Here is a 14,199-nt window from a genome sequence, read left to right on the forward strand (position 1 = left end):
TTTCTTCAAGTGCAGTTGCAAAAACCATCAAGCGCTATGATGAACCTGGCTCTCATGAGGACCGCCACAGGAAAGGAAGACCCAAAGTTACCTCTGCTGCAGAAGATAAGTTCATTAGAGTTAACTGCACCTCAGATTGCAGCCCAAATAAATGCTTCATAGAGTTCAAGTAACAGACACATCTCAACATCAACTGTTCAGAGGGGACTGTGTGAATCAGGCCTTCATGGTCGAATCGCTGCAAAGAAACCACTACTAAAGGACACCAATAAGAAGAAGAGACTTGCTTGGGCCAAGAAACATGAGCAATGGACATTAGACCGGTGGAAATTTGTCCTTTGGTCTGGAGTCCAAATTTGAGATGTTTAGTTCCAACCGCCGTGTCTTTGTGAGACGCAGATTAGGTGAATGGATGATCTCTGCATGTGTGGTTCCCACCGTGAAGCATGGAGGAGGAGGTGTGATGGTGTGGGGGTGCTTTGCTGGTGACACTGTCTGTGATTTAACCAGCATGCCTACCACAGCATTCTTCAGCGATACACCATCCCATCTGGTTTGCGCTTAGTGGGACTATCATTTGTTTTTCAACAGGACAAGGACCCAAAAGACACCTCCAGGCTGTGTAAGGGCTATTTGACCAAGAAGAAGAGAGATGGAGTGCTGCATCAGATGACCTGGCCTCAACCCAATTGAGATGGTTTGGGATGAGTTGGACCGCAGTGAAGGAAAAGCAGCCAACAAGTGCTCAGCATATGTGGGAACTCCTTCAAGAATGTTGGAAAAGCATTCCTCATTAAGCTGGTTGAGAGAATGCCAAGAGTGTGCAAAGCTGTCATCAAGGCAAAGTCTGGCTACTTTGAAGAATCTAAAATCTAAAATATATTTTGATTTGTTTAACACTTTTTTGGTTACTACATGATTCCATATGTGTTATTTCATAGTTTTGATGTCTTCACTATTATTCTAGAAATGTAGAAAATAGTAAAAATAAAGAAAAACCTTTGAATGAGTAGGTGTGTCCAAACTTTTGACTGGTACTGTATGGTTCAGGATTAAGATGAATCATCAGTCACAAGGAGGAAACTGGGGCTACCTTCACCTGATGTTGAGCAACTGAAACAGTCTGTGTGCAAAAAGGCCTTGAGAGACCTGCTGGAACTGCTGGCAAGGTGGCCGTGAACCCAGGAGATGGAAATTAGAGTCGTGTTCATTAGGTGACACTGTAAAAAAAAAAAGCGTAACATTTCAGTTCATCCCCGTTTATCGGTTTTCTTCAAAGCTTTCCGCTGTTGAATTAACTAAACAGAAAACTGAAGCAAACGGGGAGGTACTATCCAAATTTCTCCAAAAATAAACACTTGTTTTAGTTTCCCGTTGCAATACGTTTTGATACGGTGTGCCCTAATGAACAATGTACAATCAATAAGTTCTGCGATCACACAAAACAACTGCCAATGTCAGTTTTACAACTGATTTAATATCTCTGTATTAACAAACTTGAAAATTCCAGAGCACAATTACACTTCCACATGTACAAGTGAGAGATACGACAAAGTCCCATTCTTTAAAAATATAAAAATAAGACACTGGACACATGCTGTATGAAATGCAATAAATAGTTAAAAAAATAAGAAAGAAATGGCCTGTGTTTTAAAGAGGATTTGAAAATGGGAGTCCAGTCAAGATGGGCCATTTCCCCTCAATCTTCCTTCTAGTGTAACGCATGCATTATGATGCCTCAGAAACGGTATGACCCAATGACTCTTCTTGTGGGACCTTCTTCAAAAGGTTTCTGCTCCCAACTGAGGTTGAGGTACATTGCTACTGTTACAGCTAATGTCCGGTATCTGGTCCGCAAACGACTGTGTCATCCACTGGTCGTATGGCATGTGGCTCATTGCTGTAGCTTGGTCCTTACTGGGCATTTCTGAAAGAAGCAAAAAAAATAAACATAATATATTTATTACATATGTCCTTTTAGATTAACAAACCTAAAACCTGTATGAATAGTGATACTAACTCGTCTCATCTTTAGGGTCTACTTTTCTATCAGCCTCATCAGATGGCCCAGGTTAACTAACGAAAGTAAAAAATACAAGCACTCTTGTCTTCAGAAACCTACTCTCACCTGTCTCTTTGGTGGAGGAAATGTTGCAGTAGCTGGTGCTTTGACTTGCATCCTGGCGTGCCCCTCCGCAGTTCTCGTACTCAGGATCCACCTGCTCTTCCTTGATGGCCATCCTCTTAGCATCCTCTGTAGCACAGTGATACAGGAAATACAAGGTTACTCATCTTCAACACTCTGAACTGCCTTGACAAACACATGACAATCTAGAGATCATACAGTGAGGGAAAAAAGTATTTGATCCCCTGCTGATATTGTACGTTTGCCCACTGACAAAGAAATGATCAGTCTATAATTTTAATGGTAGGTTTATTTGAACAGTGAGAGACAGAATAACAACAAAAAAATCCAGAAAAACGCATGTCAAAAATGTTATAAATTGATTTGCATTTTAATGAGGGAAATAAGTATTTGACCCCCTCTCAATCAGAAAGATTTCTGGCTCCCAGGTGTCTTTTATACAGGTAACGAGCTGAGATTAGGAGCACACTCTTAAAGGGAGTGCTCCTAATCTCAGTTTGTTACCTGTATAAAAGACACCTGTCCACAGAAGCAATCAATCAATCAGATTCCAAACTCTCCACCATGGCCAAGACCAAAGAGCTCTCCAAGGATGTCAGGGACAAGATTGTAGACCTACACAAGGCCGGAATGGGCTACAAGACCATTGCCAAGCAGCTTAGTGAGAAGGTGACAACAGTTGGTGCGATTATTCGCAAATGGAAGAAACACAAAATAACTGTCAATCTCCCTCGGCCTGGGGCTCTATGCAAGATCTCACCTCGTGGAGTTGCAATGATCATGAGAACGGTGAGGAATCAGCCCAGAACTACACGGGAGGATCTTGTCAATGATCTCAAGGCAGCTGGGACCATAGTCACCAATAAAACAATTGGTAACACACTACGCCTTGAAGGACGGAAATCCTGCAGCGCCCGCAAGGTCCCCCTGCTCAAGAAAGCACATATACAGGCCTGTCTGAAGCTTGCCAATGAACATCTGAATGATTCAGAGGAGAACTGGGTGAAAGTGTTGTGGTCAGATGAGACCAAGATCGAGCTCTTTGGCATCAACTCAACTCGCCGTGTTTGGAGGAGGAGGAATGCTGCCTATGACCCCAAGAACACCATCCCCACTGTCAAACATGGAGGTGGAAACATTATGCTTTGGGGGTGTTTTTCTGCTAAGGGGACAGGACAACTTCACCGCATCAAAGGGACGATGGACGGGGCCATGTACCGTCAAATCTTGGGTGAGAACCTCCTTCCCTCAGCCAGGGCATTGAAAATGGATCGTGGTTGGGTATTCCAGCATGACAATGACCAAAAACACACAGCCAAGGCAACAAAGGAGTGGCTCAAGAAGAAGCACATTAAGGTCCTGGAGTCTCCAGACCTTAATCCCATAGAAAATCTGTGGAGGGAGCTGAAGGTTCGAGTTGCCAAACATCAGCCTCGAAACCTTAATGACTTGGAGAAGATCTGCAAAGAGGAGTGGGACAAAATCCCTCCTGAGATGTGTGCAAACCTGGTGGCCAACTACAAGAAACGTCTGACCTCTGTGATTGCCAACAAGGGTTTTGCCACCATGTACTAAGTCATGTTTTGCAGAGGGGTCAAATACTTATTTCCCTCATTAAAATGCAAATCAATTTATAACATTTCTGACAGGCGTTTTTCTGGATTTTGTTGTTGTTATTCTGTCTCTCACTGTTCAAATAAACCTACCATTAAAATTATAGACTGATCATGTCTTTGTCAGTGGGCAAACGTACAAAATCAGCAGGGGATCAAATACTTTTTTCCCTCACTGTATCTTCATTTAACATTTTTGTACAGCAAATGACCGAATATAATTTGCGTAACATGATGGCATCCTTATTATCATATCAGTCTTATTCCTTATGTCCACCCACTGTGCCCAGAGTGGGTGAAAACGCACTTTGGTGATAATTTCACTTACTTATGTTATAAAATACATTTTAGAAGACAAATTATTATTCATGTTCTGAATCGTTCAGTGAGGTCTTTCTCTAACATATAATTAACATTATATCCAAAAAGTCTGATTTCGTAAGATAATAGATCCGATAATAAGCTCTGACATAGCCATGCAGGTTTCTCATAACTTTAGAGGATTTTTCAATTTGTGGTCGGTCTTCAAAGTTGTTTCCGCGGGTCGCAAAAAGTAAAATTAGCATGACATGAGCTGAATTAATGTAAAAGGCTTTGAAGAAAAGCTTGGTATACGCTCAGTGCTCCGCTGACATTTCACAGAGATACGCTTGTTTTTGTGAGAAATCTTTGAAAAATAACAGGAATTTCTCATTAATATTAATAACGTATGCTAAAATATGAAAATACTACATGTCATGTCTCAAAATCGATATCCATCTTACCTCTATATTGTTTTATGTCTTGCGGATTTGAGAAGAAACAGGAGTTCAACGAGAAAGTGAGCCTGTCAGGTAGCCAGTTGCCTTAATTCTTGCACAGAATCCAGTGTAGTTGACGCGATTAAACTTTCCAGATTATTTTTTTTACCACTTTTTTCCCTCTGGCTTCCATTGATTTAGTCACCTTAATTCTGGCCATACTACAAGGGAAACACTCCAATAACTTTTGAATGGATTGTGATAGAGACATGAGAGTTGGACCATTTGTTTTCTTAGAGGATTATCTACACAATTAACATATTATTTTACCCATTGTTCAAAATATGTGTTTTTGATTGGACACCCTACTTATCAATAACATTATATTCAGTGTATACAGTGCCTTCAGAAAGTATCCCCTTGACTCTTTCCACATTTTGTTGTGTTACAGCCTGAATTTAACATTGATTGAATTGAGATGTGTCACTGGCCTACACACAATACCCCATAATGTCAAAGTGGAATTATGTTTTTAGAATTTTGTACAAATTAATTAAAAATGAATAGCTTAAAATGTCTTGAGTCCAAGTATTCAACCCCTTTGTTATGGCAAGCCTAAATAGGTTCAGGAATAAAAATCTGCTTACAAGTCACATAATAAGTTGCATAGACTCACTCTGTGTGCAATAATAGTGGTTAACATGAGTTTTGAATGACTACCTCATCTCTGTACCCCTCACATACAATTATCTGTAAGGTCTCTCAGTCGAGCAGTGAATTTCAAACACAGATTCAACCACAAAGACCAGGGAGGTTTTCCAATACCTCACAAAGAAAGGCACCTATTGGTAGATGGGAAGAAAAAAAAGAAAAGCAGACATTGAATATCCCTTTGAGCATGGTGAAGTTATGAATTACACTTTGGATGGTGTATCTATACACCCAGTCACTACAAAGATACAGGCGTCCTTCCTAACTCAGTTGCTGGAGAGGAAGGAAACTGCTCAGGGATTTTACCATGAGGCCAGTGGTGACTTTAAAACAGTTAAGAGAGTGTAATGGCTGTGATAGGAGAAAACTAAGGATGGATCAACAACATTGTAGTTACTCCACAATACTAACCTAATATGACAGAGTGAAAAGAAGGAAGCCTGTGCAGAATATTGCAAAACATGCATCCGTTTACAATAAGACACTAAAGTAAAATTGCAAAGAATGTGGCAAAGAAATGAACATTATATGTCCTGAATACAAAGCGTTATGTTTGGGGCAAATCCAACACAACACATCACTGAGTACCACTCTTCATATTTTCAAACATGGTGGTGGATGCATCATGTTATGTGTGTGCTTGTAATCGTTAAGGACTGGGGAGTTTTTCAGGATAAAAAAAAAAAAGAGAGAGAGACTGAATGGAGCTAAACACAGGCAAAATCCTAGAGGAAAACCTGGTTCAGTCTGCTTTCCAACAGACACTGGGAAACAAATTCACATTTCAGCAGGACAATAACCTAAAACACAAGGCCAAATATACACTGGAGTTGCTTACCAAGACAACATTGAATGTTCCTGAGTGGCCTAGTTGCAGTTTGGCTTAAATCTGCTTGAAAATCTATGGTAAGACTTGAAAATGGCTGCCTAGCAATGATCAACAACCAACTTGACAGAGCTTGAATAATTATTTTAAGAATAATGTGCAAATATTGTACAATCCAGGTGTGCAAAGCTCTTAGAGACTTACAACTGTAAGCACTGCCAAAGGTGATTCTAACATGTATTGACTCAGGGGTGTGAATACTTACGTAAATGAGATATTTCTGCATTTCATTTTCAAAAAAATTTGCTAAAAGGTCTAAACATGTTTTCACTTTGTCATTATGGGGTATTGTGTGTAGATAAAAAATAAAAATAAAATTCAGGCTGTAACAACAAAAATGTTGAATAAGTCAAGGGGTATGAATACTTTCTGAAGGCACTGTATAAGAGATTCAGTTTCCAGCTTTCTCATGTTCGTTCTGAAATAGCCAAGTGAACGAGACTTTGAAGTGTGGCAACGGGAGACTAATTCAGTTACCTTTGGCAAGTCCCAAGTCGAAGTGGTACTCCGTCTCTTGCACCTCACGGGCGATTGGAGCCACACCCTTGATCTTGTCCCGTAGCTCCTTCAGCTTGATGTAGAAGTGAACCTTGTCCTGAGCGCGGGGGAACTGGGCACACCGGGGGCTTGACGAGGGCATCAAGTAGCACACCTGGGGTGTATTTAATGAGTGAAAATGTTTGCAACGTTGCAGGTAGGAATGTAATGTGCAGAGCCGACATGACTCACAAACACTAAACTTGATCTACACACAATACATTTCTATCCGAATATTCTATAACGCTGCACCCTCTTGAACAGACCCCAAAACAACAGTATGAACAGCCAATGAGAGGAACAGAGAATGGCCACAAACATCAAGATACATGATACAAACATTTGCGACTTCTTACTATTTTGGTAAATCTACTTACCGTTTCGGTTTCTGGGATTGTGTACGGCTGTAAGCCGAACTCGAGTTTCTTTGCCTTCACTCCAAAGATCTCTTTGCTGAAAATTTCGTAAATACCTGCCAAAGAGCAATGCAATGATTATCATCATCATTTTTAATAGTATATTTTTTAAGTTAACTGTAAAAGACAGCATAAAAAACTACAATTGTAATTACTGATATCCTCTACAAAAATGTGCTCACATTTTCCATTGAAAGCTGCAATTAGTGGCTTGTATTTCTTCAGCTTCTCTACCAATTGATGGCCTCCTTCACGAAACTCTTTGCTGTGGAAATAGTAACACAGTTAGCCTAGACAATGAACAGCCAATTAACCATGATGACAATTCTAAACTAAAGAGAAAACACATCATGGAAGTTAGTTTTATAACTATTATTACTATGATGGCACGTTTAATAACATACATTTGACAATTATTATACATTTGAACAAAAAAAGGGTTTGACACCTTGAGAGGTCTTTGCTTCCTGGGGTTGTTCTCTCCACCATGTTGGTAAAGCCAATGCCATACTTCTCCGGTAGGCTCTGATCGTGCATGTGGTTGAGCTGCTCTTCAGTAAGACCAGAGAGGAACAGGCATTTCCCTAAGGTCCGAAACAAGAACTAGCTCAGTCACTTTCATCATAATGTTACTAATAACGTGGGTCGTGCTCACTAGGCACGAAACGTAAGAAGGCTGTCTCAAACGAGTTAAACAGGGAGGTACTATCTGAACTTGTCCAACAAGAACAGCTAGCTTTTGTTTTCCGTTTTGCTACGGTGTGCCCCAATAAACATGACCCTGATCAGGCAGTCAGTATGTCATATTACAATATTCTGGATATATGAAAATAGAAGTGAAAAAAATAATACTGAGTGAAACGTACAAAAATGATTTCCTGGGTTTGGGTAATGTCGTCCCTTGTAGGCTGACAATAGTCCTGGATTGATACCAATCTGAGAAAGGGATAATAAAATACCTTATTATTGCAACATGCTAGAGAACGAAAAGTTATTTTAGAGATTAGATTTTCACGTAATTAATAGCTTTAATCTAACTAACATTTGCGTTTGATCCATGGGCTATCATTAGAGGGAAACGGTACAGATAAAACAAATGTAGCCAAACTTCACATCAAAAGACCTACTCAACATTCCCATTCCAAAAATGTCACTCATTGAATGATGTTAAAACTCACTATCAAAATGTCCAGGTTGTGGTCAATAATGTCTGGCAGGGTTTTGGCCATAACCTCATCCACTGACATGCCATTGAAGCGGTTAAGGGTCCTTTTGGCTTTCTTCAGAGCCTCTGCCTGATCGTGGTCCTCCTGTGGTTGGCCCTCCCCCGGCTTCTGTTTGGGAGGCCGACCTCTCTTTCTCTTCCCTGGCATTGGAGCTAAAATAAAGAAAATCAACAAGTTTGAGGGGAATCTGTTTGAGGCGAGCTGCAGAATCACTTATCTTGATCACATAATGAGTGCCTATCTGGGAAGCAAGGTGATTTATAGATCAGTGATCCTGTGCAGTCCGACTGCAATGTAGTCAATCTCAAACATGCCCAATGATTCTGTAAAAGGTGCTAGACAAATATAATTGAATTGATTGACCGATTGATTACAGGAACAGCACTGCATGAGGATGGGTCAGTTCATGTTAATACCAGGGAGATGGGGACTGGGGAAATGTGTTTACGGTATGTGGAGGAAAGAGAGCACAGAGTGGCAAATCGAGCTGTACAAATATTTACCAAGCAAACATGGTAGATTGCATGGCTAAGTAGGGGGAGGGGCAGTAATCACATACCTTGTGATGTATCCACAGGCTGATGATGTTGGACAATTGGCTCTTGATGGCCGAGGAAGTCATGATGGAAGTCCAGTTCTTGGTGGACAGGGAGCTCCTGGTGGACCGACAGCTCCGTCATGACCCGGTCCTCTCTGGATCCCTCCATGTAATGACCCATATGACCTGTGTTATGGTACTGCATCACATGTTGAGCTTGGGGGTGCTGCTGGGTGGACTGGTACCTACAGGTCGAGAAGACAACGGGACAAGAGGCAGACTGGGGTGACACTATCTTCTTTTGTTTTCATGGGATTTGTCACGAGATGAGACGAAACTGATGACAAACAAAATGACGCACAAACGACGGAGGGCCCATAGACAAATTGTTCATGCTCCTAGGATCTCAGAATGAGTTTACATCAACAAAGATGATAGAGGCCTTCAAATAATACATGTTTCACACACACATTGGTTTGACATGTCATGTTTCCTGGTCAGAAAAAACTTATGGCCCTACTCATGGGCCAATAATTTGATTTCATATGGATGTGTGCTATTAATGACCATGTTTTAATTATGCATATGTTTTAAGGTCTAGGATTACTTTAGTTAAATGTAAATGGCCATATCAATGACACGTTGCCTCATACTCTGCATCAACAGAGTAACTTTGCATATAGACTTCCAATGACATTTTTTTATTAGCAAATCTTAAATTTGATCATGTACCATGTAGAGCTGTCTTTGTTTGTCGGTCTGTCTGTTTTTCTGAATTCCTTCCCGGCTGTCTGTCTACACAGGACCATGATTGCTTCTTCATTTTAAAAGTACAGTGTTGCAATAAGAAGCATGCTTTTTCTGATGTTGTTTGTGATGATGACAATAATGCATAGCCTAGTGTAGGCCTCGACAATAGTAACTGTTTTGTCAGTTGTTACAAAATTCAATTTATTTCATAAATGTATGTTGATGGAGACTGCACTGACACTCCACAACAATTGTATTTTATGCAAAACCTCCAACACCAATGCATTTGGAGGACAACTCACCACTGTTGGAGATAATCCGTAGGAACCGTCAGTGACGTATACTGCTTTTCTTCCATCTTTACGAGGATTTACTTAAATAAATTAATATTCATGTTTCTGTTAGCTACAATGATATGCCTTTACTCTGTAAGTTACCACAGTAGGAGTACTGGCAAGCTGTAGGTCTTTAGATTTGGCAAACTGATTGTTATCATAGCACCACAAAGACGTCTGGTGGTAGGAAGGGCTACAGACAACCAACATTCATTCTAGCTACACAGTCTACTATACTAAACAAGCTTTCTGGAAATTGCGTAGGAGGGTATATAAACGTGCTAGCGTAACTAATAAAATATGTTGTGTAGAGACATACCTGTTATACATATGTTTACAATTCCCTTTTCAGCAAATGCACCGAATGAGGGCGATCAATGCACCCAAAACAAAGACCATTTAGGAACATTGGGGGGATCTGTCTTCAGTTTGTTGGCTTTTTCCTAGCAAAAGTATTTGCATTGTCGCCACCTACTGGGTTGGAGTATGGATCTGGGCTCACATCAACTTGGCTTTTGTGCCATTAACCCATTATATTTAAATGTGGCTTATCTACATAATGTAGGTACATTACGCTTTTGACCAGAATGAAAAAGTCGTTTCAGAATTTCACAACTACAGATTCCATCTCTCGAAAATGGAACGAGATAGGTGGCAGTAGCGCGCCAATATTACCCACACCGGTAACATAACATTCTAAAGAAGAAGAAACGCTGCGTTAGCAGAGCTGTTATCTAGCTAAGTGACCTGCCAATGTGCTTCAATTATAAATAGATTTCTGTTATAAACAACAGTTCTTCAAACTCGCCTTTTATCTGTTTCAGAATAGAGCAAGGTAATGTTAATAGCTGAGTGCAAGTGTTTATTTTAGGTGGTTTGACTATGGAGCAAAGACCAAAGATCTACTACTAGCTTGCTAGCTACTCAGCTAGCTAGGTAACGTTACATATGCCAAGTGACATAACTAAGGATTGAGATATATGGGATATAAGATATTTTGGAGACAGAACTACTGTAGCAGTATGACAATGGATCCCTGATGATGTTCCATGTAATATCAGAAAATCTGTGTTTCACATGTAAACTGTGTTTCTTGTGGCTGTGATTATGGAAGGTCATGAATGTACCCTACTACAAGCCCTAAGCATGTTGTGATGATTATTTGATTCAAGGATGATGTTGGGGTACTGGTTAGGGTTAGCACAACGCCCACCCATCCAGAACCAATCAAAATCTTCCAGCTTTATGCTAATGTCAAATCACTACACCACTGTCTGTCTCTCTCCTGTATAGGTAACTGATTGGTCCTCTTGGCTGATGTGAAGATGCCTGCTGGTGTGTCTTGGCCTCGGTACCTGCGGATGTTTGGTGCCAGTGTACTATCTATGTTTGTCGGAGCAGAGGTTGTCCATCAGTACTACAGACCTGATCTGGTAAGCATGGAAACAAACTCCTATCCTTCCCCATGTGCTTTTTCATTATATGACCACATGTATCGTAAAATGAAGGGTCCACATTGTCTTGTGTTTTGCATACTTGTTCATAAGATCGTAAATGCATTGCTTGAAATGTTGCTGATACGCCAATGTAATGCATGCACCTTTTATTTCCCTTTGCCAGACTATTCCAGAAATCCCTCCCAAACCTGGCGAGTTGAGGACTGAACTGCTGGGATTTAAAGCCAGAGAAGAGGCTGCTGCCGCTGCTGCCCAAAGACAGTGACCATTTCAGTAGACTGATTAATTATTGTACAGTATCTAACTCTGGAGCAATCCTTGTACATATTGCACATGTTTAAAAACCACAAAGGGACAAATGTGAATAAAACAAAATGGATGTACATGTGCGTATCACATTTGTTATGAAAAGGACTCTAATGTGGTATAAATGTGCCTGTGCCAATTCTATTCAAAGTTGCTTCAGGCAATGATGGCTGGTTGGAGCTTCAGGCTCCTCAGCCTATTTAGGTCAGGAGCCTACAATTGCATTTATCGAACCTACTGTCATGGAGAACTCATGAGGTTGTGGGTTCGATTCCCACGGGGGGCCAGTATGAAAAAATATATATATATGCACTCACTAATTGTAAGTCGCTCTGGATAAGAGCGTCTGCTAAATGAGTAAAATGTAAATGTAATGAGGTCTTGAGTATAGGACTACTTGCAGAGAAGACACCCCTTTGCTGTTCTTGATGCGAGAGCCATAGCAAAGTGATCTCAAGTTTTAACCATGTCTTCTGATTGATCACTCATGTCTCCAGCCTTGCCACATGCTGTGTGAATGTCAGATATAGATACTGCGCAGACTAGTATGAGTATGTCAGATACTGTATGTATGTAAATGTTCAGTGGGTTTTTAAGCAGCAGATGTGAATAAAATGTTTATTGGGTTTATGCTTTTAATATACTTTTATGTTGGGTTAATATACTTTTATGTTGGGTCCACACGCAACAAAAAAAAATCGTAGAAAGGGCATATTTCACCAAATATATTTCAAAATCGGAGTTTCATTATTTATTAATGAATAAACTTTGAAATTATTCTGAAAGTTATCATTCTGATTTTGATCATTCAGGCGCGCACAGCCGACCATTGTCGCAGACAGCGCCAGAGGTTTTGGCGTATCCATAGCAACCATAGATAGCAACCAATGTAGCTAGCTAGACTTTTGAGACGGCAAGAATGGCGACACCAAGAGAACAAGAGGCTGCAGATTATCTTAGAAAACACAAAATTATCGAACTCATGGATAATTTAACAAGCATGCTCTTCTTTTACAGACCAGGTTAGACTTCTTTTTTTAAATTATTTGTTCACATTTTCTTCCCATCTTGTTTGGTGGCTGAAGTAAAACGTAAGCTAGCCTGCTGCTGTGCTAACGCTAACTGCACTGACTGCTTGACTAACGTTAGGAAATAGGGACATCATAATAAACTCATCACTGGCATCCTCTTTGGTAACATTAGTAATTGAAATCCCCCCCAAATCAGTGTTGTTTTTCAGGATCTGTTTCACACTAGTTTGCAAAAGAGAATGGTTGAGATATACTGAAAATAATATTATATTATATTATTATTATTATTATTATTAAAATAAGTTGTTAATAGTAATATGCCACAGAGCAGACGCTTTTATCCAAAGCGACTTACAGTCATGCGTGCATACATTTTGTTTGTGTATGGGTGGTCGCGGGGATCGAACCCACTACCCTGGCGTTACAAGCGCCGTGCTCTACCAGCTGTGCTACAGAGGACCAATGTTTGATCTACTGCAAAACAGGAGGATCATTCCTATGACATAGCCTACCTAGCAGGGCAGGCTAAGCTTTGTGGAATATTGACACATGACATACATATTTTTCCCCATCATCTGTGCTGTTTCTACTACAGAGAGACCAAATGAGTTCCTGATCACACAGCTTGAACAACTGAGAGTGTCCAAAATGCGGTCACTGGATTGCCCAAGCCTGTTCAATGACACAAACCTGGATGCCGTTTTGGGAATCTTGGACCCTACCAAGCAAGGGCACATCACTTTTGTTCAGTACAAGGAGGGTGAGTCACAGAAATGGTCCATTTGATCATTTGCGAGGCAATGGCCCAGAAACAATTTGTAGGGGATAGGACAGTGAGGTACCTACTGTATCAGATAAGTGCATCAAAAACAAGTGGGGGGCATACCAATGATTCGGCCTATATAAGTCTAAGCCTATAAGTCTAATAATAATATACCACACCCCAATGTTTATGCCTTTCCATCACTCCCAAGGAAACACTCATTCAACATACTATGTATGATTCTGTTTCGCAGCACTAACCACTTTGGGGATTGAGAAGTTTAATGAGTGTCCTGAAGGTGTGGCCAAGGACAAGATATCTCAGGAAACCTTCAAGAGAGAGGCGTAAGATCTATAGATCTCTTTTAAGTCAAACATAAGCCAAATATTCATTCACTGGATCAAATGTTTGTTATTGTGAGATACTGTGTGATATGACTATCTTTGTCATTTTTTCTATATTTTTTTTTACAGGAAGGAGGGCTTACAGAGAAGCTCAGCAACATTTATATCTAAATAAAATTGGAGATCTCTGTCCCATCACTCTGAGCGTGTGATATTTTGACTGATATGTCTATGATGGCTATATGAACTCTTCATAATAATTAAATGTATGGTCAAATTTGATTAGTTATACAGTCAGGCATGTGTTGTCTGGACCCAGTATGGTCACAGTCTTGAATGTAAGTTGTCTCGGCTTGTCCACCATACATCAATGGGCATGCACCTGTTCGAAAAGTCCTAC

General features: G+C 40.3%; 3 protein-coding genes across 4 annotated transcripts; 2 read left to right on the forward strand and 1 right to left on the reverse strand.

The window, feature by feature from the left end:
• Positions 1 to 1,459: 1,459 nt before the first annotated feature.
• On the reverse strand, positions 1,460 to 10,364 carry LOC311135507 (G/T mismatch-specific thymine DNA glycosylase-like). Of its 2 annotated transcripts, XM_084169516.1 has the most exons (11): positions 10,218 to 10,364; positions 9,866 to 9,936; positions 8,835 to 9,058; positions 8,228 to 8,427; positions 7,916 to 7,985; positions 7,498 to 7,633; positions 7,232 to 7,314; positions 7,011 to 7,105; positions 6,574 to 6,748; positions 2,129 to 2,254; positions 1,460 to 1,927 (listed from the first exon to the last, which is right to left on the reverse strand). In XM_084169516.1, the coding sequence occupies exons 2-11, from the start codon at positions 9,919 to 9,921 to the stop codon at positions 1,782 to 1,784; spliced, it is 1,311 nt and encodes a 436-aa protein (XP_084025642.1). In that variant the 5' UTR covers positions 9,922 to 9,936; positions 10,218 to 10,364; the 3' UTR covers positions 1,460 to 1,781. The 2 variants fall into 2 exon arrangements, with proteins under 2 accessions (XP_084025642.1, XP_084025643.1); XM_084169517.1 differs by lacking the exon at positions 9,866 to 9,936 and having other exon boundaries at positions 10,218 to 10,346.
• A 251-nt stretch (positions 10,365 to 10,615) lies between these two features.
• LOC311135513 (ubiquinol-cytochrome-c reductase complex assembly factor 6-like) lies at positions 10,616 to 11,738 on the forward strand. The gene is made up of 3 exons (XM_084169524.1): positions 10,616 to 10,733; positions 11,192 to 11,331; positions 11,519 to 11,738. Exons 2-3 carry the CDS (start codon positions 11,224 to 11,226, stop codon positions 11,618 to 11,620), a joined length of 210 nt encoding a protein of 69 aa, XP_084025650.1. The 5' UTR covers positions 10,616 to 10,733; positions 11,192 to 11,223; the 3' UTR covers positions 11,621 to 11,738.
• Positions 11,739 to 12,580: 842 nt separating this feature from the next.
• On the forward strand, positions 12,581 to 13,997 carry efcab10 (EF-hand calcium binding domain 10; the record flags this gene model as incomplete). The annotated part of the gene is made up of 4 exons (XM_084169523.1): positions 12,581 to 12,683; positions 13,288 to 13,452; positions 13,709 to 13,799; positions 13,929 to 13,997. The coding sequence occupies 4 exons, from the start codon at positions 12,581 to 12,583 to the stop codon at positions 13,972 to 13,974; spliced, it is 405 nt and encodes a 134-aa protein (XP_084025649.1). The 3' UTR covers positions 13,975 to 13,997.
• Between the last annotated feature and the right edge of the window lie 202 nt (positions 13,998 to 14,199).

This window comes from Coregonus lavaretus, assembly GCF_964263955.1.
Source record: "Coregonus lavaretus genome assembly, chromosome: 9".
Lineage (NCBI taxonomy): Eukaryota > Metazoa > Chordata > Actinopteri > Salmoniformes > Salmonidae > Coregonus > Coregonus lavaretus.

What these genes read in the sequence shown, in the direction of transcription:
- LOC311135507 (XM_084169516.1), bottom strand. Translation starts at nt 9,921, where the DNA reads ATGGAAGAAAAGCAGTATACGTCACTGACGGTTCCTACGGATTATCTC. An exon ending in GGAAGCAAAGACCTCTCAAG is followed by an intron (nt 7,315 to 7,497) that starts GTGTCAAACCCT and finishes CTATTTCCACAG; the next exon opens with CAAAGAGTTTCGTGAAGGAG. An exon ending in TTCCTCCACCAAAGAGACAG is followed by an intron (nt 1,928 to 2,128) that starts GTGAGAGTAGGT and finishes TGCTTCTTTCAG; the next exon opens with AAATGCCCAGTAAGGACCAA.
- LOC311135513 (XM_084169524.1), top strand. Translation starts at nt 11,224, where the DNA reads ATGCCTGCTGGTGTGTCTTGGCCTCGGTACCTGCGGATGTTTGGTGCC. An exon ending in AGTACTACAGACCTGATCTG is followed by an intron (nt 11,332 to 11,518) that starts GTAAGCATGGAA and finishes TCCCTTTGCCAG; the next exon opens with ACTATTCCAGAAATCCCTCC.